The sequence below is a fragment of the Lineus longissimus genome, chromosome 2 (assembly GCF_910592395.1).
Source record: "Lineus longissimus chromosome 2, tnLinLong1.2, whole genome shotgun sequence".
NCBI classification, from domain to species: Eukaryota; Metazoa; Nemertea; class Pilidiophora; order Heteronemertea; family Lineidae; genus Lineus; species Lineus longissimus.
The window spans coordinates 5,221,872-5,247,162 of record NC_088309.1 but is presented as its reverse complement, the minus strand read 5'-3'; the positions used below and the strand labels follow the sequence as shown (position 1 = coordinate 5,247,162).

General features: G+C 41.0%; 2 protein-coding genes across 2 annotated transcripts; both read right to left on the bottom strand.

The window, feature by feature from the left end:
• LOC135503143 (ADAMTS-like protein 5) lies at window positions 1–10,565 on the bottom strand. Its single transcript, XM_064796533.1, has 11 exons — window positions 9,899–10,565; window positions 5,774–5,980; window positions 5,365–5,476; window positions 4,840–4,973; window positions 4,469–4,589; window positions 4,093–4,173; window positions 3,363–3,395; window positions 2,257–2,420; window positions 1,624–1,924; window positions 1,383–1,448; window positions 1–1,045 (listed from the first exon to the last, which is right to left on the bottom strand). The coding sequence occupies exons 1-11, from the start codon at window positions 9,947–9,949 to the stop codon at window positions 738–740; spliced, it is 1,578 nt and encodes a 525-aa protein (XP_064652603.1). The 5' UTR covers window positions 9,950–10,565; the 3' UTR covers window positions 1–737.
• Window positions 10,566–16,815: 6,250 nt separating this feature from the next.
• LOC135483573 (amiloride-sensitive sodium channel subunit alpha-like) lies at window positions 16,816–23,125 on the bottom strand. Its single transcript, XM_064764545.1, has 10 exons — window positions 21,826–23,125; window positions 21,108–21,321; window positions 20,420–20,547; window positions 20,097–20,260; window positions 19,540–19,777; window positions 19,045–19,123; window positions 18,555–18,612; window positions 18,076–18,137; window positions 17,586–17,664; window positions 16,816–17,378 (listed from the first exon to the last, which is right to left on the bottom strand). The coding sequence occupies exons 1-10, from the start codon at window positions 22,511–22,513 to the stop codon at window positions 17,088–17,090; spliced, it is 2,001 nt and encodes a 666-aa protein (XP_064620615.1). The 5' UTR covers window positions 22,514–23,125; the 3' UTR covers window positions 16,816–17,087.
• Between the last annotated feature and the right edge of the window lie 2,166 nt (window positions 23,126–25,291).

Below are 25,291 nucleotides of genomic sequence, written 5' to 3'. Positions count from 1 at the left end.
TTGATGTTTACTGTAATTTTTTATTTCGTGCTTTTGCAGTTACAACTTCAGGTGGTGGAACCAGTGCAAGTGCATATAGCAGGAATCATATGTAATACATTTAAGAAAACTGCATACTGAGCGGCTGATCCGATCGGGGAGTCACCAGATCGCTTGAGATGATTTCTCCAGCCTGAAAATTCGAGACCACATGTCAAGTGCTTTCAGGCCAGAGAAAATCATATCGGGCCATCTAACTGCATGGGTGACGATCTCACGAGGATCAGACGAAAACATGTCTGTCCTTGGTAATATGTTTTCATTCATCTACATGTATATAAAAGCCATGGAACATGAAGTTCACTGTTTGATTTTTGAAATAACTTGCATTCATTTCTACATCTACGTTATAGCATCCATTCTCTCTATGTCGCAACTCAAATACAAGCTGTAGATTCACCAGTACGATAGCTGGCAGAAGACGTTGTCTCTTCGGCTAGTTCAGCCGCTATTATACATGTACACGTGTACTCTCGAGTTGGTACGCTCATGTAACCAATTTAAAGCGTGATGGAGAAAACTGAGGTAGCAAATTGTAACAGACCTTCCTCCCGCGTAGCCTACAGTAGGAAATGTGACCAGATTAGTGTCTAATACCCGTACCCCCGAAGCTGACACCAACCTTGTCGAGTTCAATATACACTTGTCCTAATAAGAAAGGCACAGTCAATTTCAAACCATAAATATACACAAATATATCACGTATTACACTGTACACCTGCGACAACCGCCCGTAACATCCTATCAGATTTTGAGGTGAGCTTCCGTACGAAGCTGCCTTCATCTATCATGAAACGAGTAAGTCGTTTCCTCATATCAGTCCGTGTCCTGACCATGACGAAATAGACCTTGTTGGGCCTGAGCTTGATACCTTGACAGTCTCTATCCCTCCAGAGGTACTCCCGCTTCGCCATAGACATGGTGTTCTTGACAGTGCTTTTGAGGTCGACCTCGTAACGTGTTTCGCCGCGGTATCGGCGTTTACTCAGTACCGTTACCGTACCAACTGAAAGCATAGACAATCGGAATATTATTTGGCGAAACTATAGCAGATGACTTGCAAGTGGCAACTGGTCAGGTTTCTTTCCAATGAAGGCACTCTCAAACTATTGCAGGTCTTAATCGAATCGTTCTTATCATTCACGACCAGTGAACCCTGCTTGACACCAGAAAATGATGGCGAGCAGGGGCTTCTTGTTAAGTTGTTGATCGAAAATATTTATGAAGCTATTGAGGCAGGGGCGCACTGTTGTTACTAGTATGCTTGATGGTAAACAACATGTCGCAAGTACGTACATTTACCCTCCATTGAGACAACCACAACATATCATATCAAAACTTACCGAATTCACTATGACAGTAGATATAATGGAGTTTGGCTAACTTTGATTTGAATTTCAGGGTTTTCCCTAAAGAAAATAACGGAAAAACATAGTTACACGTATATTGTAAATATCTGACAGATATAATGCCATGCCGATATAATTATCAAAAAAAACTAACAAAAGTAACAAACTGACAAACAAAGACCAAATCACGGGCCTTGAATCAAGCATAGGTCATCTTGACTAACATGTAACTTACCATCAGCACCCTTGGGCTTCGTCAAACACTTTTTGCCTCGAGAAGCTTTTCTCCTCCTATACTTTCTCCTCCTCTCTTTCTTTCTTAAAGTCACTTCATTTTCAACAGCCGCCGAATTTTCCTCCTTCTTCGGCGCAACTGGAGCAACTGACTGGTCTCCAACCGCCTTGAACTGATATACTGCTGCCTTGGGTTCGGGTGTGGTGGTCACCTTCGGACGGGCTGAAGAGCCCAGTTTTGCTGCCTCATCGCTCAACCAGTACCCGTATTTAATGTGAACGTAGGGATTTGTCTGAAGAACCTTTTGATAGAAATGAAAGATATCTTCAAACTATAATTTTGAAAAGAGTCACATGCAAACATGGTGAATACGATTATGCCAAGAACAGCTGACACTTCCAATCTTTGCCAGAATCCATGGGGCAGAACTATTACATAAAATTGTCTTCACTCTGAAATTGAAGGTGTCAGTAATCTTTAACATGCACTGTCTATGCACGTTTGCGTTATCTATGATGTCAACGCATGCGACAAAGCTTTAATTACAACAGCAGGGCATCATAAGAGAACTAGTTGTTGCCACGTGCGTTGACAGTACGGACAGCGAGGTATATGTACGAGTCAGCCCCTTACCATAACTAATAAAGGTTCTTTGAGAGGCCCCACTATATGGACGGATTTCTCACCATCCCTAGAAAAGTAAAACTTGACATCGGCGCCCGCTAGTTTCAGTGGTCCGTTGAAGCCATACCACCGAAAAGAATTCAGGAGGTAAAATTTCCCGCTGTCCTGCAGGGCTGAAAAGAGAGGAAGTCATCTGGAATGGCTTACATGTACATGTATGTACCTTGTATTATTTGATAAGAAATTGGTCAGGAGAGAGTTTTCGAACGTCTTTTACACCTTGGAGTGCAGAATAACCAACATTGATGGTACGGACAGAATCACGTTTAAGGAGAAAGATATATGATCACGGATCGTAGCAATAGCAGCTAGTAGGCTAATTGTAAAGACAGACGGAAGCGAAATGGCATCAATTGCAGACGCCTAGCGAATCAAGCCAGTGCAAGTACGCCTTTTTGTCGGAAGGAAATTCTTCTCGACAAATCTTGTTAGTCACTCAGTAAACGTGATTCATTTTCTGCTCTTCAACCGAATGTGAGGCGACCATCAGTTATGACAGTGAATCTGCACTTAATCTAGACAAACTAGTGTACATGACTGTATATACAACTACAAACTTTGCAAATGGCGTCGCAAAAGCAACTTGATGCAGCTATAGTGTATGACGAGTGGAATGTGCAACAACCAAAGTTTCAGCGGAGAGATGTGCCATTGGAATGTGTTGCTTCTGACGTAACGATTTAGTGTAGGATCGAAATTATTTGGTGATAAAAAATGGTTAGGAGGGTCTTTGAACATCTTCACAAATGTTTCAACACATGTTTATAATGGTTGATAAATGAAGCTTTCCCACATTCATCTATCATAACACCTACCCTCTCCTCCGACAATGAAATGAATTATGTCGGTCAGAAAATATCTTTTTGATTGATTTGTTTATTTCCATATACATGTATCTAAGAAAGTATTGAGAAATACTGATAGAACTAAACACTGATTAAGTGTTTACCGATTCTAGATAGAATTTATACTTGCCCTGTACATATGATTATGGTTAGGTAATAAACAAGATAGAGAAATGAAATTGGATGCATCATACTTATCACTTAACTTACCAAATATGTTTTCCTGTACATACAGTTGTGTTGCTGAATGACAATAAAAGGAAGGCAGGGAAGTCAAACAAAGCATAGAGAAGAAAGATCATCATGAGACTTTAAATAAATAAGAAGAAGATAACTAGCAATTCTGGTTCGTCAAGTCTTCATTTCAGCTCAAAAACTTTTATTTCTGAGAGTGAAAAAGATGGTAGGGTTGAATTAGATTAAAATCAAAAACGGTAAGATATTCAGATGGACCACAGCAAGAGATATATTGAAAGGTAAACCGAGTAAATAATTGAGACATGAATGTATCGTAAAAGCACTATGTTGCATCTAGCATCAATGCTCCGGTCCGAGTGCATGTTTTCTATACTAAACTATACAAGGCATGTTCTATTTTGTACGCAGAGCCAGCAGATGCAGAAGCGAATGCCCGGCAAGTTGAGAACAACAGCCACGTTTGCTTTATAGGCTAAGATCCATCCACTCACGGAATAGCCATGGCGCCAACTGGCAAGTATGATGACAATGATGATGAAACTGTCCTTTAGATGGCAGAGAAAGCGTGACCAATCCAGCAAATCTGCCACCAAATTGCTGCCAGCCGAGATTGGAAATTCACCAACATGCAAGACGCCACCTCATGTGTGCGTGCTGGGTGCCACCTGTATTCTTGTTACATTGAGGGTTACAAAGAAGTAGAAGATTTTATTCGGCAGGCGGGAAACTGATGGAAACCTACCCAGGACATTTTTACTGTCCATGAAATGAATGTTTGTTGCACCTGTCGGTAGCTTGACGACATCGGAGTATCCAAGCTTTCCTGAAAGACAATTAGATTGATCGAGTAATTGGATTGCATCACGGTGTGCTTTTCAGAATACTCGCCATTTCCCACCATACCTCTCCACCATTTTTTTCAAGAACGAGTGTCCAGTAGGAAAATGATAAAGACACAATCGTGTCGCAATATTGTATGAGGTTCTTTGACCTACAGCTTGTTGGTCGTAAAAATTGCCATCAGTTACTTTCTTCCTGGCGTTGGATCAGTTTTTGTTTCCTTTCCGCCAAAAAGGACATATACACGTTTGTAGAAATGAACATGATCACCATTGTACCTGGTTGTTTGAGTACTCTGAATTCATCATTTATGTATGTACAGCTTCTGTTCCTCCCTCCACAGACCAGGCACATGTCTAACCTAGCCTCAGATAACGCCACTCCGTCACAGCCAACCTCCTTAAAACGAAGAGAGAAGGGTTTATGCTTTAAGTCTCACAGAGCTCCACAAGATCCTTAGGGGATTCCTGGTCAGAATCTTATAAGCTCTTGAAGCCACTGAGATGAATCTTTGGATTACTTCTCGCTATACCTTTTTATTTCAACTGACATGTTTTCAGGATAACTGGGTTAAGTAAAAGTCGGATAATACCGATGATTATACATGTCGTCATCATTGAGAGGTAACATGATTGAGATGATGGCTCACCAAACATTTTCCTTTGGTACAAACTCCTTCCTTGGTCTTCAGAGTTCGACACGTCGTGCCATCTGAGACGTTGCCAAAACTCCAGAAATTGTTGAACCCGTCTGGTTGGCAGAATAGTTTACATGGATAAGAATCTGCAAACGTATTAGAAAGACTTTGATTGTGAAATTCTAAGACCATGATATTTCAATAAGCCACTTCGACTCTACCATTCGGATCAGGAGAGAGCTGTCCTGCTTGTTCGGCGCAGTCAGTACGTCCATGATTTATCACGGAGGTTGTGACTGGTCAATACCCGTCATCTGACAGGAAGTCCCACACATCGTTTCTGCTTGAGAGGAAAGCAGTGAATGTATATGTAGGGATCAGGGAAATGACCTCATTGGCGACATCCAGTATACGTATAGTCGCTTTAATTCATCGATAGTTGTAGTTGCGTTTATTTATTTGGTTCTACGGCAATGGGTAACTGGAGATGGGTACCAATTGAGCCAGCAAACTTAGCTCTTAAGCGACAATACTAACCTACAATATACGGATTCCATGGCTTTCCAATGAAATGCTCTGGCACGGACCTCTGGGTGGCTTTGATCGAACATTGATATTTACGAGACCCTGCCTGCTGACGAACGCATGGCTGTGGGGACGGAAGGAAATAACGGTGAACAATCGCGGCAACGATACGGTACGGTAGGCCTACTGATACACACGTATGCAATATAGCGTGATATTGGAGCTAACTTCAATTTGCTAATCGTTTAGTGACAAGGCTCCGGTGTTTCCAACAACATTTGGCCACTAGATGTGCATTGGAAAGGTACGAGAGAGAGAGACTGTTACTCTATAATCAGCAGCAGAGTGAGCATCGGAAATGCCGAAAGAAATATAGGCCTATTCCTATCAGATGTCAGTATTTATCTTTTTTAAACTTTACCTTATTATCACAGGGTTTATAAACACGACTGACCCCTGGACACTCTTCTGTCTTCACCCTGAATACCGTATGGTCCTCCAACTGTCCCACACATTCTCTGTAACGCCGAGTTACCCTCTGTCCACATGTCGCACAGGCAGTCCAGCGCGACCACGCCGTCCACGTCGTCACATATTTGTCGGGGAGGGCATCCTTCACAGCATAAGCCTGAAAGATACAAGAATGATACAAGATGAATGTCAGTTTAATACTTTTGAGACACAAGCGTTGATCTTCTAGATCTAAAGCTGTGATCTACTGGCTAAATCTACTAGGGGTGCCACAGTACTCGATCCCATTTTCACCACTCATACTTCGACATCGCCACGCCCTCAGTAAACTCCACTTCCTTCGTACTAGCGACGTACGAGGTACTAGCCAAGGACGAGGTTGTGCATGTCCATGTGTTAGACGCGGCACGTGCTAAGCTTGATATTGTACTCGCAAATTTTATTATCGTTTTGTAACGCACGCAATTGTTAACATGTTCATGTACATCTGTGTCGTGCATTACAGCGTTATTAAAGAAGCGTTTGATGCGCACTTTTATAACTTGGTAAACGCGCATAATGCCAAGAGAACCCATGCAAGGTGTTCATATATTACATCCGGCAGAAGTTGTTTACATCACTGAGTTTACTATACAGTAGGAGATGGCAAAAGAAAGATGCCGAAATGCTAACCAGGCTTTCGATGTATTGAAAACGTTTCCTTTGAAGGTTAGTTAAGTCGGTATTCGATAACTTTTAGTATGATCTACAAGCACTCACCAATCCGAACCATGTGCAAACAAGATGTTTTACATTTGTGAAGAATTCTTTTCCCCCGTACGATACATGTAAGATGCTTAGTTGCATTAACGGCCAATGGAGAAGTATGTTCAGTCATACTGAGTGATGAACTACGCGGGCCATAATGTTCTTATTACCAATACCATGCAAAGAGTGAAGTTGAACCAGGTTTATCAGTGTATCGATGGAACTTCTTTGGCGCTGCCTTAATGAGTACCTTCTCCGCTTTGTCAAGGAGTTGGTGTAGGCCTACTACACTCCAGAGTGAATGGCAACTCAACTGAAAATGCATTGAAGACATTTATCTTCCTGAGTTCACCCACTTAGAACAACCCCTGTCAATCAAAAATTAAATCACTGATTTAACGGAAAATGCATAAAAAATCTATTTCTTGCATCAATCATTCATCGGTACATTGAGCAATATGCTTCAAGCTTTAAGCCTTAGACGACTCGCCAACTGTTAATCCACATTAGTATTTGAAGATTATACTTTTTCCACATCTTGATAGTGTGTGATTTCTTGAAAGTAAAAAAAAAACATGGAGTAAAAATATGTACTAGAGATTAAAAGCATGATTTATGTCATCTGTAAAGTTGTATTGTAGCTTAAATTCTTAGAGCAAACTGAATATTAACAAAACTATGTTTGTCTAAATATACGTTTTAAACCACTGCATACAAAGGTTTACAACATAACCTCAAGGTGGTTTTTTTTCTCTTAGGGTTGCTCTTCATATGTCATCATACGATGCTCTGGGGTCGATTTAGTGAAATGTTTCGATCATTTCACGGGAGCTATTTAAGGCAGACAGCTGTAATTAATGCAAAATTATACATTTTCTTTGCCACGTCTGTAATAATCACCACCAAATACCCGCGACTTTGTCAGGCAATGTCATGAAGCCTTCTAAGTCTCTCGGCGATCTAAATGCATAAAGACCACAGAGTATCGGACCATTCAGATCTAATTACGTGTATGTGTAAGAAACTATAAAAGTAGACAATTGTCAATATTGTGGAATGTAGTTTTGTAAAACATGGTGATAATGACCAGCTCCTCCTTTTTAAACAACATGAAAGAGAAACTATTTCATGCTCTCTTATTCATCATAATTACGATCGCTCTTTAACGAACTCGACCGGTCTTTTTAATGAATGAAATTCTGGATGAAACATCGCACTGAACCTAGACGTAACCCACTGTGAAGTCCGATCCAATATTTTAATGGCCCTGATTTGACTTTGGAACCATCTTCAACTCCGAATAAAACTGCCCGACACCAACTCGTCCTTTGGCTTTGATATTTTTGTTAATGGAACATCGTCATGCTCGCATACCAGGCATGCCAGGGGTCTCCATGTACAGCCTCCGTTAGACTAAACCCCGGCCTTGGTGCTTCATTCCCCTTGTCAAAAACAATACTTTAAGCCAGTTATATTCATACGCATCCTTAGGTTCGACTTTGGCGGTTTTTCATGTTCGCCAAGCGTAATGTCAGGTAGAATCAACACAGTTCATTTTAAAGTTGATTTATACACTTTGCTATAATAGAGCCGGGTCAATCGGTCAGATAATGTCATCTCACATCATCTTATGCATGTTGTTTTCTACTTTTATCAAAAACAGTACTTCAACATAAGGTAAATGTCAAAAGCAATGGAATGTAATATTGATATTGATTGATATGTGGGGAAAAGTGTAGAAAAACATGCAGGCAATAAATACTTGGTATCATGTTTTCCTGGTGCGTACTTGTACATCATCATATGTTTAACTATGATTAATGTAGGAAAACCTCGATACATTGACTTCTACTATGTGATAGACAACTTAATGGTTGTTCTGAAGTTCAAAAGATATCAACGCTTATGAATATATGACTCTTTGAAACGATTCAGGTATCAACTTCACGATTTACCTTCAACTGTGTGAGTTAAAGGCCTATTTCGTTCGTTCGAAAATTTGAAAACTAAACACGAGAACTTGAACATTTCTAATCAAGTAAAAACGCACTGGATGACTTTCAACAATACCGCTGTGGAGGCAGATATACAAATACCAAGTTTCAGCAAATTTGCATGCATGATAGCTGTACTTTACGGCGTTATGTAATTCTTTGCCTGGGCCACATTAAATACTTAATGAGCACGAACGGCGTATCCCTTTAATGAGCGCGGAACCTTTGCACGTGAGCAACCATTCGCAATTTGTGTTGAAACTTGAGAGGCTGAACTGAGAGGCATAACGACAACTAACTGATGAGAATCATCAAGTTACAGAACGTGTGAAATGTACTACATGTAGTTCTTTATTTCCCCAACAATATCTCTTAAGCTCTGTTGAGTACATGCATGGAGCCACATCCATGAATCAGGGTGGAATAAAAAAATGTTGTAACATAGGTAAGACAATTACACACTCTTGTATGTTTCGGTGTTACATTATTAACCCCGTGAATATGATAATAATGATAATAATGATGATAATAATAATAATAACCGATGATATTATGCGACCAACGACAACTCGTAGAGCGGTTGTAACAAATCTGATAATAGGCCTACATGTAGTATGTTTGGTTCAAAACCTAAGTGAGTTATGCATATTTTTCACACTTATTCTCAAACAGCTACATTACATTACAACGAAATTTATCATTCGTGTTATAATGCTAGAATAACTCGGTCAGTGACTGACCATGTCACTAAAAAAACCCGCGAGAGGCTAGAAACGATCCAACAGCCTGCTATGGGAGGATGTGCACTCTTGGTCCAGTTAGTTAACTGGTGTATCATTGTTGATATAAACAAGTAATTCGCGTCGGAAAACGTTAAATATGTAAGGAGGCCTTTACTGCATCATGACACTTACTGCGTCTGAGATACCTTTTATCATTGGTACCGGTACACAAAAGTCTATTTCGAGTTGATGCAAACATAACCTAATTTCAATCTTTTAAAATCAGCAGAGCTTTAAAATTGATCAATTTTACACGGATTGGTAGGCTTCGATCACCATTCAGGGCGGTAGTTTGATTTGCAAAAGTGCCTGAATTGAAACTACACGTTTATTATATTCACTGCTTAACATTTTCATAAATTTGACCATTGGAAAATCATCATACACGCACCTTGTTACAAAGTAGACCTTTTCATTTGAACTGATATATCACGTACGTCTGACAAGAATAGATAATTCAAGCTAAACGCAGCTGACCCATACTTTTATTTGGCCAAACCACGCTGGGCCACGGATCGAATTCAAAATTCCTAAATACGGTCCTTCACTTACCGTCGTGGCAGCCAGAAGCTGTAGAAGGAACCAGATACTGCTTCGATCCATTCAAACTCTTGGAATATCCAGTTCAACCAATCTCTCGTATATCCATCAACAGGCCAACCAATCTCTCGTATACACGTATATATCCATAAACGGTTAAACCAGTTTTTGCCTTTTCTTTAAAACCGTTCAACCAATCTCTGCTATATCCATAACAGTTGAAGCAATCAATCGTCTATCTACATGTACATGTATATTCAATTCAACCAATATCTCGTATATCCATAAACAGTCCAACCAATGTCTTCTATACCATCAGTAATTCAACCAATTTCTCCTATCAAAGACTTCAACCAATTTCGCCCACATCCAAAAACAGGTCAGCGAATACAATATGTATCCGATCAAAGCCTCAATACCATCAACCAACACCTTTAAAATCGAGATTCTTATTGTATTCCATCCTGGTAGAAAGTATTTTTACAGCAGGTAGAGGTTAATTTTAATGTTAAGCTTTCTTTCACGTTTTGCTATTCCGTTTGTAGTTGAATGGCACCACGTGGCATAGTTGGTCCGCTCTGCCCCGCTCTTAGTACAAAAATGCAACGAACTTGCCCGGACCATTTGTTTACCTTCACTTTGTATGGCGGGCGAATGGCGGGCTAATCAAACGAGCTGGCCTCGTGAGAGTCTTGGTCGAGAGTATGGTCCTTGAACGAGTGTCGCGCCATGTGGGTGCAAAATCCTTCAAACTAAAACTGTTGAAGAGTGTAGTTGAGAAATCCTCAGGTCCTTAATGCACGGCAATCACTGGTGAAAATGGAGTAACAAGTCCAAGTAGGAATGCCATTCGCTGCAGGCCTGAGGATCTGAATTGAGTAATACATTCTGTGCTATTGCAAGAATATCATACCATAACTCTGCCTGGTTATCTTGCCTCGTCTCGAACACTTATATCATTCCTTGTCTCGTTGAAAGTCATAATCTCAACAAATTGTAAGACTGATCAATGATCACGCCTGTTTAAAGTGATTCTATAGGTTACAAATTTACTTCAGCTTTGCGAGATGGAATTCTGCAGTCTTCCTTTATGGTATGTGAATATTTATTGATTAACCTAAATCAAGAATTAAGGAAACCTCGAAAAAGGTTACCTAGTGCGAAGTGAATATCCCGTTCTGTGTTTTCTTATCGTCTAAGCGCTTAACGTGTAATGGGATCAACAGATATTACTAATATGTGAATGCGGCAATATGATTGTTATAACAGGGTATAATGGCTCATACATTTGGGAAAGTGAGCTGTCGACTGCATGATAAAATCGACAGCCAGCTATTTGTTATCATTCTAATCTTTCATTACTTTCTCTTAACAAACTATCTGTTTAGTGACTTCCGTCCTTCTAACAATGATATTGTGTGCATGTTTACATGTAATTTGGTTCGTACATGTTCATATCCGTATAAATTTATTCTCCTTCTTCAATGACCCTCATCTTGGTCGGGCCGGCAAACATTAACGAAGTGTGCTCTTTCTGACGGAGCACATCTGATCTAGAATGCTATGAATCTCAACCTTCGTAACCAGATATAGCTACTGAATATAAAAAACATTTATGATACGTACGCATTCCAATACACCGCCTAAACTTAGGCTGTGTGTCGTGTAAACGGGCAACTCAATGCAGACAGCAGGGCCGTATTTAGCTTTTCGGTCATCGGAGTGCAGTACATGCAGGTTCCGTGATCACATCAACTGACAATTTAGTCCTCTTGAAATACAGTACCTCCTTTCGAGCATCATCAGTCCATCAGTGGACTCTCCTTTGTTAGAAAGGACCCCACAGGTGATAATTGTGATGTGATGAAGTCTTGGATTGAAGAGGGTGTAACTCGACGTAATGCTGTCATGGGATGTTCACCGACATTCCACATAAAAGAGTTGCCTCGGGTCACTGTCAGCAGAATGATGAAACGGGATGCCAATTCCCCCATCTCTCTATACATGTCGTTCCTTAAATCAGGTAAGGGAGAACATGCAATGACGTGATTTTTACTAGCGATGGGGGAGTCCCATCAAGCAGGAACGAGTTTTTGCCGTGGATCGAAAATCACTTGTTTGGGCGCTCTCATTTTTTAAAGCTTCAATAAGGGTCAACGGTTTTCGAGAGAACGTTGCTTAATCGACCATCAGCAAGACTAGTCATAGAGACACACCCCTGCGGAAGTCATACGATAAAATTAACTGAATGTTTTAATTGAGCGGCAATCTCGCCTTGGGTTTCGTTTAAGACAGACATATTTGCTCTTGAGATAAGTCTGTTGTCCGTGCTTTGGAACCATTCATGTCCTTCAGGGTGCCCGTTCTTTTAAAACCTTTTACATAGTGACCTAATAGGCCTACACGTCCATCAAGTTGTCATTGATTTGTAACCACTGCTAACAGGAAACACTTCAAAGAAAACAAGACAATCACTGGTACAAACAAGATAAACATGCCATTTTTCCCTGTCGCAATAAAGTAACGGTATTTGAAGGACATCAGGTACAAGGTATTGTCCGACTGTTTTTATTTACTGTCCAGATTACCAATCAATCAATCAATACCGCACTCCGGCGCAGATCAGTCGTGGGTTTTTTTAGTTCCTGTTAGAGTAAATACCGGGGCAAGCAGACACAATACCGCAAAACATCAGCGCCTTTACCGAGAAATATATAAAAAAACTGATTAAACTCTTCATCCGAGTCAGACATAAAAACTTGTCATCCCTAAATTTGCGTATTAGCAGACACTCACGACTGATTGTTAAGTCAACCAAATGTGAAAACCGAAATGATTGTGGGGGATTTTCATAGAACGAAACGACCACAATTCGTTATCAAATCTTAAAGGTATATAGAGCAAGGAACCCCGGCTCTGGGGCCTGTTTGATCAAAATATATTTGTCACTAACGCTGGTGTTAACATAACTTGGCATTATCTCCTTTATAGTTCACTTCATTAGAGTTAACACCAGCGTTAAAATGACAAAACCTGTTTTGAACAACCGGGCCCAAGATGATATATCTTGCAGAGGTTAAAAGTTTAAACCAATAAATTTGCTGCATTACATAAAGTGGACTATCAATATCATTGAATGACGCTGGAAACGGGTCTAAAATAGATAAGCATTCACGAATTTATCACTCCAGACTGCATCTTTTGCTGAGTATGAAAACTATCTTTCTATCAAATCTGTTGGGACAAAATTAACTGTCACACGCACCAGATTAGTCACCCCGAACTTGATGTGGCCAGCGACCCTTCACTGAGGGAGTGGCTTTAAGGAGTGATGTTTGAAAATCACCTCATAGGATGATTACATCCGAATGCGCGTCTACATGTATTTCAAATATGGATACTCAGATGAGACTGGCTAGGGGGACTCGACTTTTCAACCTCAAACAATCGCATCCAACACAGTGGCATAGATAACCATTCCTGTCAAGACATGTATTTGCTTGCCGAACCATGCTTCTGAGAGGAGTGATTCTATCGGGTGAGAACTGCACTCTATTAAAGTAAATGGAGTAAACGAGAGTAAAAAGGGGTGGCGAGTAGGAAAGCTGCGTCTTCATTTATTCAAACAAACCCTGGTTATACGAAACCAAGTTTCTTTGCAAGGCAACTTGTTTCTTTGCAAATAACTTAACGAACGACGGGACGAGATGATGGTGTGTGGCGGGGTGCCAGCGGCTATGTTTCAATTGAAAATCTTGAGAGCGATTTACCCTATCATTATCTAACCGAGTGAACGTCTTTCGGCTGTTGAACTTCAACCAATAGGTCCGATGGGCGGTGGGTCGCGATGTCGCATTGTGTATTCCGGGTATAGTAAAAGTGACTTGATTGTATCTCAACTGATAATCAGAGTAACAATGGCTTTATTTTCACAGCATCGCACCACGAATGCTCAGTAAATCTGTGGGAGCGTCTGTCATACCAGCTGTATTAAACTCGGCCTTTGTATATTGCAGCTACAACCCTAGAAAATTGAACCACCTAGCACCGCTGCTGGACTGGACCCCAGCTATACCGCAGTAGTTTTTGATAGCACTGTATTCTTTGTGTCAAATTCCATTAAGTGCGGTCAAAAACTATGCAGTACCAGTGTGTACAATGACAGTAATATGTTCTTTTAACGCTTTGCAAATCTCTCAGATTTTTATCCTTAAAGGCTGTGGGCCATATCCCAAACAATGTCATTGGTGACAACATTTGGGGGCAAAGTAAAAAATTATCTTATCCTGAAAAATTAGCTGATAACATCACATAGGTATGAAGTTCCCACAAAGTTGCACGGATATAGTGGCGAGAATATCCAAGAATGATAAGAGCCCTTACATGTAGTTCATCATTTCACTCCTAGGTGACCAAACCTGCTTTTTCAGTCCTGCCACCTGGGAGCCTAGTCATCAACCAAGCTTTATCCTACAGTTATCAGTTAAAATGATGTTCTGGTTATTAATGAAAATCTATCTGGTTTAGGATATTTTTTATGTAAAGTACAATATAAGCACCATATATCACCATAAGGACATTTTTACTCTGCACTCAAGCTGGTGTCGCGGATTCAAAAACTACGCAACTTTTTGGATTTGACCAGGTGTAGAAGTTTGAAATGCCCCAGGGTGAAATGTCCGGAGAACAAAGGATTCTATTATGCGCTTTAATATCCGAGCTATTTGTGGCCATTGCCCCTATATATAGATGCACCATAATCCGTCAGAATACAATAGCTCCAGGGGTACTCTTTTTACTTCTACACCAGCCTGATATCTTAACCATCACTGCTAACTATTGGCTTTCGTCTATCTTTCCTTGTCTTGCTTCCAGCAAAACATAGTAAAAACCTGTTTCGCTTCATTTCTGTACTTTTTACCACCGCCCATGAAATACAGATAAAAGTTAACAGCGAAATTTGCATCCCACATTTCTGTTACTGTCCATAACTCTACATTGAATCTTAGTCTCCAATAGGGGTCGCTCATGTCGTATTTCTCAACTAGCGCCGGTATTGAGAATACCATGTCGTACAATCTCATTGGTATAGAGAGAATGACGTAAGCAACAGCAACCAAGATGAGCATTCTGGTAAGATGTCTTTCCTCTGAGGCGGCGCCACCGCCGTCAGCCGCCATCTTGTTTCTAGTTCTTGCGGCTTTACGGACATTTCCTATGATGATGACATTACATGTCATGATGACACTGAAAGGTATTATCGTGCCAAAACTGAGCATGTAAGCTCCGACAACTTGCTCCACCCAGCGCGGCTCAGGATAATTTAGGTACACGGACTCCAACCCCGTAATTATATCTTTATTCAGATCAAAAGTGAAAAACATATTGACGTTCAAGACTGCTGGAAGGATGAAACCTATACCGATTGCTTTCTTAGCTTTTGATGCTGTACAGAATGCCTTTGCTCTCAATGGGAACAAAATTGCAATTGCTCTGTCGAGGCTCATGCCCGCCAGAAAAAGCCCGGACGCCATACCCGCCGTGTAAGACCAATACCAGAAGAAACTGAAAGATGAAAATAGTGTGAATACAAGCTACCGAGAAAAAGTTGTGTCGCAACAGTTAAACAGTAGCCTCGATGACAGTTCGCACATGGTTAAAAATTCGGATCAAAATACGAAAAAAGTAAATATAAAAAAATGACGGAAATTTGATCGACAGGAGTGCAATATGTAACTTCAAAGGTAGCAGCACAATTTATTAGTTTTTAACGCCTTGATGCTGTTGCCCATGATGTCTGAAACCCTCCTAAAATGCCATCCCAAGGAACTCTTTTGATTACTTACACAATGCTGTTAAATCGATCCTGTATTGTTTCTCCCAAACCATGAACGAAAAGACTCCTGTAGCACAGAATGGATAATAGGACATTAGTGTCCACCACAGATAACGCACTCATGTACACACAAGTACTGACGTTCCTGTTACTCTTCTTCGTCGTGATCAGGAAGGAAGTGACGTTGCCAACGACACCTAGCGGAACATAGATAAGTGCTGGCCAGTACATCAAACCGATCAGCCACATTTTCAAGAAAGAGTAGTCAGAGTCGTTAAAGTCCGTTTTTGTGGTCTTGTTGTAATCACCAACTCCCTCCTCCATGTTGAGGCGTTCACCCTCGAAGCACTTCTTGAAAATACTCAACTCAAACCCCACATGATTATAACATTGCTGTCGTCAACATATTACGTGCTGCGGATACGTAAGGGAGGTTTTGCAACCCAGCAAAGGACAAATGAAGGAACTGCAAAGGCCTGTCCTTAATTCAGCCCTTTGCTATAATGCGACACTCGTAAATTGACTTCAATAACTATAGTTGTTCGAGGAATCGGGGAAATATTCAGAAAAGTAGCCAATAAAGTAGATTTACGCACTTGCAGTTCCCACATCGTCGTTTGTCTCTTCATAAGACTTTTAAACTCTGCCAAATGGTGTTGACGACGACAGTGACGAAGATAATGTTTTAACTAGACTAGAGACTGACGCTACACAGGACTTGTGGTATATTTGTGGATATCTGACACGCTTCTTGCAGAGAACGATATTTTTACCATCGCTTTATATATCAAGATCATCGTTCTCTATATTTATTCCGAGTGATCGTTCGTCAGTTGATATTTGAGATGAATATAGAGCCCATTATTTTCATACTTGCTCGGCCATCTTTCTGAGGATGTACAGCGAGACATATCTCGCGTCGACGGGAATTTCAAACTTCATGTTGCTCCTTGATTGTGTGTTAAGATGCCGGGTTACAATGTTAATTTGTTGTTCTGGAACCTAATCAGCCTTCACCAAGAATGCAAAGAAATTTACGGTTTAGCCCGTCTCAACATTTTTTCCCCAAGAGGTGCATGTAGGGGATGAATTTAAACAGCAATATTATTTGACTGAACTACTACTTTTTTATTCATTGAATACGTTTCCGATTCGGGCAACATCTCACACGTCGAATTACTACATAGCAACATTGATCCTCGATCATTGATCATTCCAACTAAATATTTCTAATTCTGAAGACAGTTCAGAATTGATGCTTAAGAAAATACAGAAGAAACCATCCCCTGGCCTATTTTGTAAGTACTGTAGTGAAGACTTCCTTACACTGGGCTCATATGCACTTCCCCTGGTTTTCCACTCTATCTACCAGTTCGCCTCATTCACATCGAAGACCTTGTTCTCAAAGCCAAGATGACCCTTTTTAGGTCCTTTCATCGCAGCCTCAAAGCTCTTACTCTCCTTTGCTTCTTTTGTCTTTAATTTCCAATGGTCCATGATGGGTTGAACTTTCTCTGCATCGGACTTACAGTTACATTTCCGAGCGATGTACCTGAATATATCGCCAGCAAATGCTGCTAGTTCGAGAAACGTGATAAAAGAGGCGCCAAGCCAAAGGCCAATCAACCCTCCGAAGTCACTGAGGAGTTTTTCCACCTGAAAATCAATGAATAGCAAAAATACTTCAATGATTCAAGCACATGTATATCATGCATGTTTTGTCTATGAATATACATGAAAAAGCTTCTATCTTTTGGGATGTATTATCAAACAGATGGACTTCTAAAAGTAAATTCATTGCTTTGTCATTCCAGGTGCGGTTTTTATGACAATGGATCGAGCATGCTGATGCATAACACCTACCGGATAGGATATGACAGTCTCCACCATTTCATAATTGAGGTCCTCAAAGTAGATGACTAACTTCACGATGTTTTCATCGCTGTAATTATTAGAAGAAAGACTGAATAGTTAGTTTTACAGTCTCAGGAGGCAAAATTATGTTTGACTCAGAAACCTTTCGGTTGTCGCCCTCACAAAAGCTTGCTGTCGAAAATGATAAATGATATAATACCCTGACTTTTCAGTCGAGCTGGCCAAACTTTGATATTTTCGGTTTCCGAATTATCTACCCATTAGTACATTCAAATTTAGAATGTCGACATCTTTCGGCGATCTTCTGTCTCAATGTAACCAATACTCTTTACACGTAGCTGTTGGTGAGGTGATTGAATAAATTCCTGTACATACATTTCATCAGCAGGTAGGCACAAATACTCCTGGTCGTCTCATTATCATTTAAAGATTGACGACCTTTAGGTGAGTGTGGGTCGTGTGGGTGTGTTAGACTTACAAGTCGTCCATATGTTCTTTTCCTCCTCCACCAGTTTGTTCCAGAGTCGACTTCAGAAGCTTCTGTTAACAGAAAGGCATTATCAGCAATCTCGATCTCATTATCAGTAATCTCGATATCATTATCAGCAAAATCGAGGTCATTATCAAGAATCGCACAGTCGTTATCAGCAATCGGATCTCAAGGTCTATTAACAATATCGAAAACGCTTGAGGATATACGAAGATGAGCATGGCTATACATGCATTTTGATATAGGTATATAACTACGCAAAATCCATACCTCTGTATCAAAGGGCTGTCACAAGGGTGTCATCCGCAAATTGATCATATTGATCATTTAGTTTAGAATCGTCAAAAGTTCTGCGAACTCTTGCGTAATGATAGAAAACTTCAATTTCGTGCTGTCAAGAACCACTACAGTTGCCGTGTCGCTAAGAGTCAACTGTGACCTTATATAAGTGGAAATAGAGTATATACCTCATAGTGCTTTGAGGGGTAAGTAGCCGTTGATATGCTCGTTTGGTAATAGGTCGTTCTGAAAATAGAAAGTGTACGGACGCTACATAGGCGTGACCTTGACCTCGACGTGTCAGGTGTCCATATTTTATAGGTCGATGTACAATGTACCCGTCCGACAAAAACACGAAAATGGAATGACCCTATGCACTCCTACTGTGGACAAGCGTACACATGCCGGAAGAAGTGTCCATTATGTATATCCATTTTGTTATGATGGGTATTTTGATACAAGTTGGGTACGTTTTTGTATCTGCTATACACCGGTGGCATGATGTGCCGCTCTTGCCAACCCTAAATGATAAAGACAATGTGGTCATTGGATCGTTCTTTCTGTCTCCATAGCAATAATTCGCTTTGACTGGCTTTTCCACAGTGGTTTCGCAATCTATCGTATGTACGATGTGATTATAAAATGTTGAAAGCACAGACTGCAGTTCAACAGACTTACGAACACGACTGCGGGCAGTTGCACCTGAGGTTTCCACTTCTGTAGCGGTATCGGACATCTTTTGTACAGTTTGCCATTGCTGAAATAGAGGGATGATCTGAATCAAGGATTGTTTGAATGAGACTGCTACAAAAAAAACTTTTTAGCTGGTTGGAGTTCCCAAGGCCTCGTAATCCACCATTTTTGATTGTATACACGTACTGACATGCATAATAATTTGGCTATAACATACGCTACACGTGCACAAACGTACCAACTCTTCTTCATCAGTAGTCAATATAATGAAGGACATCAAGGTATGACACCCCAGTGCAAAAAAGTATTCTAACTAGTTGATTTTGAACCTTCTTCCCATCATATAATCGAGTCCCCGTCACCGTGTCATTATGGTATTATGCTGATGTAGCGGTTTTAATACATTAGGTGATATTTTCAAATCACCAACAAGTATAGATTCTCTTAATCTTACCTATTCTACAGCATAGGCCTACTCACCGGCGTGAACAGTATTGTTTGGCTCTCCAACACTCACACAGATAGTGAGATTCGTCCTGTTCGGGACTGGTATATCTGGAAGAGCGCATCCACACTTCCTGTAGATCGCATTCTGTAGGCAAGTCTTTTGGCAGGCGTTTACCGTGTAGTCTACATGAAACTCCTTGGAATACAGGGTCTTAGAATCAACATTGTTTTTGCAGGTGCCATGAGGGGCTTGAAGCCTCGTTATCATTCTCTGGAATTTATAATTGAAACAATACAGAACTGTAGTGTCTTGCAAAAGAAAGTTTGGGGTTCCACCGTGTGTCGAACAACTATACTCTATCCCAGGGGCGGTACAGATTGTATATGCGTATATGCTCAACGTATATGTAACTATATATCTAAAGATCAGGAAGAAGATAACATTGATGGAGAAGGAGGGAACTAACAGTACGTCTGTAACAATACGACTGTGTAATGATATCAATAACTGAATTATAGAGGTGCGTTCACCTCCACGCTATACATCTGAAGAGAACCCGATATACTCAGTAACCAAGGAAAAAGCTCACCTGTCGGAGGCCAACCATTGTCGCAAATCCAGGTGAGACGACAAACCCTTCATCTTCCGGGAAGGGCATCTCCTTTGGTTGATGAACAACAACTCTTACGCCAGCCTCGGGGGTTAGACTCTTCACGTATTCATATTGCTCCACGTTCAATACAAGCGTCAAGCCTGAAGAAGGAGTGGTATAAGGATGTTCTTTTTAAAATGCATCATACACCACAATATTAACCTTTATCATGTCTAACAAAATAATAGCCTGAAAATGTTGCAAGGAATTTTCTATGATCGTTCAATATGACCACTGCCCTGTCCGCGCGCTGTACGTACCCGCTCTGGGGCCTGTCGAACTAGTCTTCAGTGGAGCTGCTTTAGCCGTCCAGTTGTCGCCTCTACCGAGAACAGAGTTCAATGTCCAGCAGCTGCCGTATTTGAAATTGAAAAACTGAGTAAAGTTCCTGAAAGGAAATGTTATGAATATTAGTATACACTGAAAGGTGCAGGTTGTGCGACATTTGTTGCGGAATATTTTTCATGGTGCGCGAACTGCTCACTCTCCTGCCCAGTGGGCTCACAAGACAACGTTAGAGATGGGGTGCTCCACCCTGCCAGACAGCCATTGTTTTTGTGATTTATTTTAAAAACTCTGGTTACGGAAAGCACAAATATTTTCTGATTGCCTTTTTTGCAAGATCCAAATTAAAAGTCACCGCCATGGTTAACTACAAAATGTTTAGTAAAGATGCCACGTTTCTTACATTATTTACAATGTGGAACCAACCACCGCGTAGCACGACACTGTTGAAATAGCATTTTGACATCCAGTGTCGTTGATTCCACTGAGCTCATCACTTGTCCATGGGTAAACATTCATGATATAATCTGCTCATTTTATTTGATACAAATGGGAAATTGAGAAACGTGTGAATTTTGACCCTTGAAGGAGTCATGAAGAAAAAAAATCTGGGGCCGGCTGGGTCGGGAAGGTTCGAAAAATGAATTTAGGAATTTTACATACGTGGGAGCGCACGGGTATCCTTGCCATTGGCATGAAATCATAAAGTCTTCTATTTGATGGGTTAAGTCTTCTACGACCTCCTCATCCAGGGCTGCCGCCAAGTCGGTGAATTTTGCCTGGTACTTGTACATCGAATCCATCGTCCCGAAGTATTCCCTTTCCTTGTCTTCACCCATTTCCTTCAACGTGTCCCATTGTTTGTATTCTGGAGTAGCTGAATGAATAAAAGCAAGGGTGATGAAAAAGGATCAAATCGAATAATATTTGTAATTTTAAGAAATGCTTGCCCGGTTTTTTGTCAGTTTAGTATTCTGATAAGAATAGGCTGAGAGCCGTGACAAATCGACCACTACGGGATTCGTCATTCTGATAGGACAGTCTGAAATATATTTTGGACACGTTGCCTGCTGACTGCAACTCTATCATTACATGATTTTCCGCTGTGTGAGCTTGAAATATGTTCTTTTGCAATCATGATTGCACGGATTATAGAAATTCAGTGTTGGTGCTTAATGACAATTGTACAATTTCCATCTGTCCCAAATTGGTCTTTTGAGTCTCTGGACAGTGAGCAGATTTACACGGAAATGCGCTTTTGCGCAAATTCGGTGACCTCTTCGGCCATAATGCCGGGGATTGCTACAAAAAGGGCGGAACTTTTACTGCGTTATGTGCGTAGCGCATTCAGTGAAAAACATCATCAGTCATATATACTTACTACTGCCACTAATGACGGTTGTTGCTAATCCGGCTGCGGGGTTTGTGAATGCAGTAGTTATTTCGACAGAACCCGGTGCTGTGCCTGTTTCGACTGAACCTGGGGCTGTGCCTGTTTCGACTAAAACCGGGGCTGTGCCTGTTTCGACAGAACCCGGGGCTGTGCCTGTTTCGACAGGATCCGGGGCTGTGCCTGTTTCGACAGGATCCGGGGCTGTGCCTGTTTCGCCTGAACCCGGGGCTGTGCCTGTTTCGCCTGAACCCGGATGTCTATGTTCATCTTCATATCGTTCATACATCATATTCTTTTGCTTATCAATATCTTCCACTCCTATCATCTTTAGAATTTCCTCGTGCTTCATCAACTGGTTCAAGCGTATTGGGTTCATATTGCAGATCGTTATCGCGGGGAAATCAAGGGTTGGAGAAATCATCAACTTGATATTAACTTCAGACGGGTAATTGAAATAGGTTCTTATGATCGATTCCATGTAGAAAGTGAACATGCCGACAGCGAATAGGAAGGTAGCGCACCAGGCAAATTTCGTAAAAACTGAGGAGCTTTTGTACATGCGGGTGAGGGGAACCACACTGCTGTCGGAGAGAAATGAAGCCGCTTTCTGAGAGAACGACTCTTGTACATCTTGCTCTTGCTTCTGCTGCTCAGCAGCTTTCTCCAATGGATCCATGATCACTTTGTAGTCCAAGAAAGTCGAGCAAAGAAACTTATCGGGGGTTCGCCCAAAAAAGTTGTGTTGCGGTTTTTCGAAGGAAAAATGTTCCGGCGGTTTGATTTACATGTGCAAGTATCTTGCGAAAATAGGTTATCCGCCAGCGTTGTGATTTACCTTACGGAACAATTTTATCCGGCGTTGTGATTTGTCTAACGAAAAGCTTATCCGACGGCGCGTTGATATTAATCTAACTCAAAAATGTTATCCAGAGTCGTTATTTACCTAACGAAAAAATGTTATCCGCGTTTTGGTGTACAAGTAAAATACCTGTAGGCCTACTCTCCGAATATCGTATACATGTATGCTCCAGATCCGACTGTTCTCGTCGTTTATCAAATTTCCTATAGCGTTCCAAATGTTGATATCAGGTACAAAGCAGTGAACACTAAGGTTAATCTAGATACCGCGACGTAAAAAATGCTGCGTGTCATTTCCAGAAGACAACACAGTTGAAATGAATTGAAGAAAAAACTCTACTCTCTACAGTATCAACTGAAAGGGTAAAAGAGTGAACCGCCATTTCTTCATCTCGCACATCGAACTTAGTGTGCCCGAAACTGATGTGTCCGGCAGAATTATATTACGGATTGACAAGAAATTGAATGGAGAATGACGCAAATGCGTCGTTATGTCAATGTTAGCATGTTGCTATGATATTTAAGGGAGATATATTTACTTAAAGAGATTATGCCAAAATATTTGCTTTGCTTCATTGTGTAATTTCAGCATAACGTATTCACCGCTTATTACTTAATGTAGCAGCATCCCGTAATGACGTTCATTGCCTGAATGTATATTTAACCAGTCCACGCCTCTTGTTAGTCTGTTTCCGGGTCTCGTACTCGCCTAAAACTTCATCAGCCTCGTCCCAAGTCATTGCGCCTCCGCCAATTCCTGACGCAAGGTTGGATTGTAGCTACGTTTTCGGAGCGATCGACCACCCAAATATCACGAGATCTCGCAGGGAAGCGTGTGGTTTTACGAGGCTGCAACTTCATAGTGCGAGTGAGAGAATTTGAGAGAGGCAAAAGTGAATCATTCAAAAGTGCATTTTCAGCTTTACTACTGACTTGAGCTGACCCGGCTCAGTGTCACTGTAAAACCACGTATAAGTCATTTTAAGACCCTGATCATATAGTTTCACCGATTTGAGACCGGGGTTTTTTTCTCGCTAGATATCGAACACAAGTTTGTTCAGAGCAGTGCCAGTCAACATTTTCGATTTGCAGCATTACTCGACCCACGCCGCGCTTCCCTAGCACTCATCCGTTTATACTTGGAAAATGCGCAGTCAAGGCGACTTGCCGAAATTAAGCACATTTTGCGCAGCAGGGGTTGGTACGATATTAGTGTTTTTTAGTGTTAAGTAAGTGCTGTATGCTTAGTATTGCACTTACACGTCACTACTAGCATACTTCCACTGCTTCCATTACACATCATATTCACGCGTAACAGCAAGTTTGAACACGATAGAACTATAGAATATTCTCACGTCGCAAATCACATCGTCTGCCATCTTGCCGCCATCCTGTCAGAAGAGCATGGCATGGCATGGCAATCCGAGTAACCTGCTCTATGAGGAAGTTACTTCAGCCAGGCAACTCAGGCCCTACATGTTTCTATATTGTGACGACACTATTGGTGACGCCAAGTTGTCCTATGCTCATGAAGTCATCTACTGGCTCGGCCTTTGTTTCGACTTCTTAGCGATGAATCGACCGGTCTGAGATTGGCTATATAGCCGGTCTGAGTTAGCTATTATCACTGATTGGTGGGCAATACTAGGCGACAATAAGTTATCATTTTATCTATAAGTGAGAACCGTCCATCTCCTGTATTAGCCTAAAGACCGTCATGGGACAAGCACTATTACTCCCTAGTGACCCCCAGTGTACCCATCCCCTTAATTGGTATCGTCGTATTTTTTCAAACATTTATTGGCTCCTATAGCTGTAATAGAATTCTAGGACAATAGTGTGCTGCAGATGAAACTAAGGGAATGTCATTATAAAGTATTGACCGGTGTTAAACCATTTCTATCAATCCCAGCTATACGTAGATCGTTGTATGGCAATTACTAACATTGGAATCTATTTCGTTTTGTTGTTAGAGAGTGGCGATGATCAAGCCACAACTTTTGTTGACTGACCCGTCCAACTTTATATCGGTACCATATCAGGTACCGGTACTCTAATCTAAACAATAAAGTCATTAGTAATGGCACTGGGGAAAGGTATATCAATAACGGTGAGTAAGTAAATAATAGAGGCTATCCATTTAGCCTTTTGTGAAATTGTTGAGGTATAAACGAATGCTTTAAATGTCAACTCAAAGCATTGCTGTACGCCGCGCTATATCAATATAGAAGCAAGGCCGAGGTAGAGTCATTTTTCATTTCGATTCGCTTTCATGTAATCCCCCTTTCCGTTAGCATCATTGAGTATCATGCACCAAAGGAACCACTTTCGTACACGTCAATAAATGAATAAATGACGTGTACGAATTTATTTATTTATTCAAATAAATAAATGTGTACGAAAGTGGTTCCTTTGGTGCATAATACTGATGACGTGTACGGAAGTGGTTCCTTTGGTGCATGATACTCAATGATGCTAACGCGGAAAGGGGGATTACATGTCTCTCTCCTGTCACTCAGACAGGCAAAACCTGTCAGACAACCAAACCAAAGAAAACAACTACACACGTCTAATTACTAGTAATATTTTATTTACC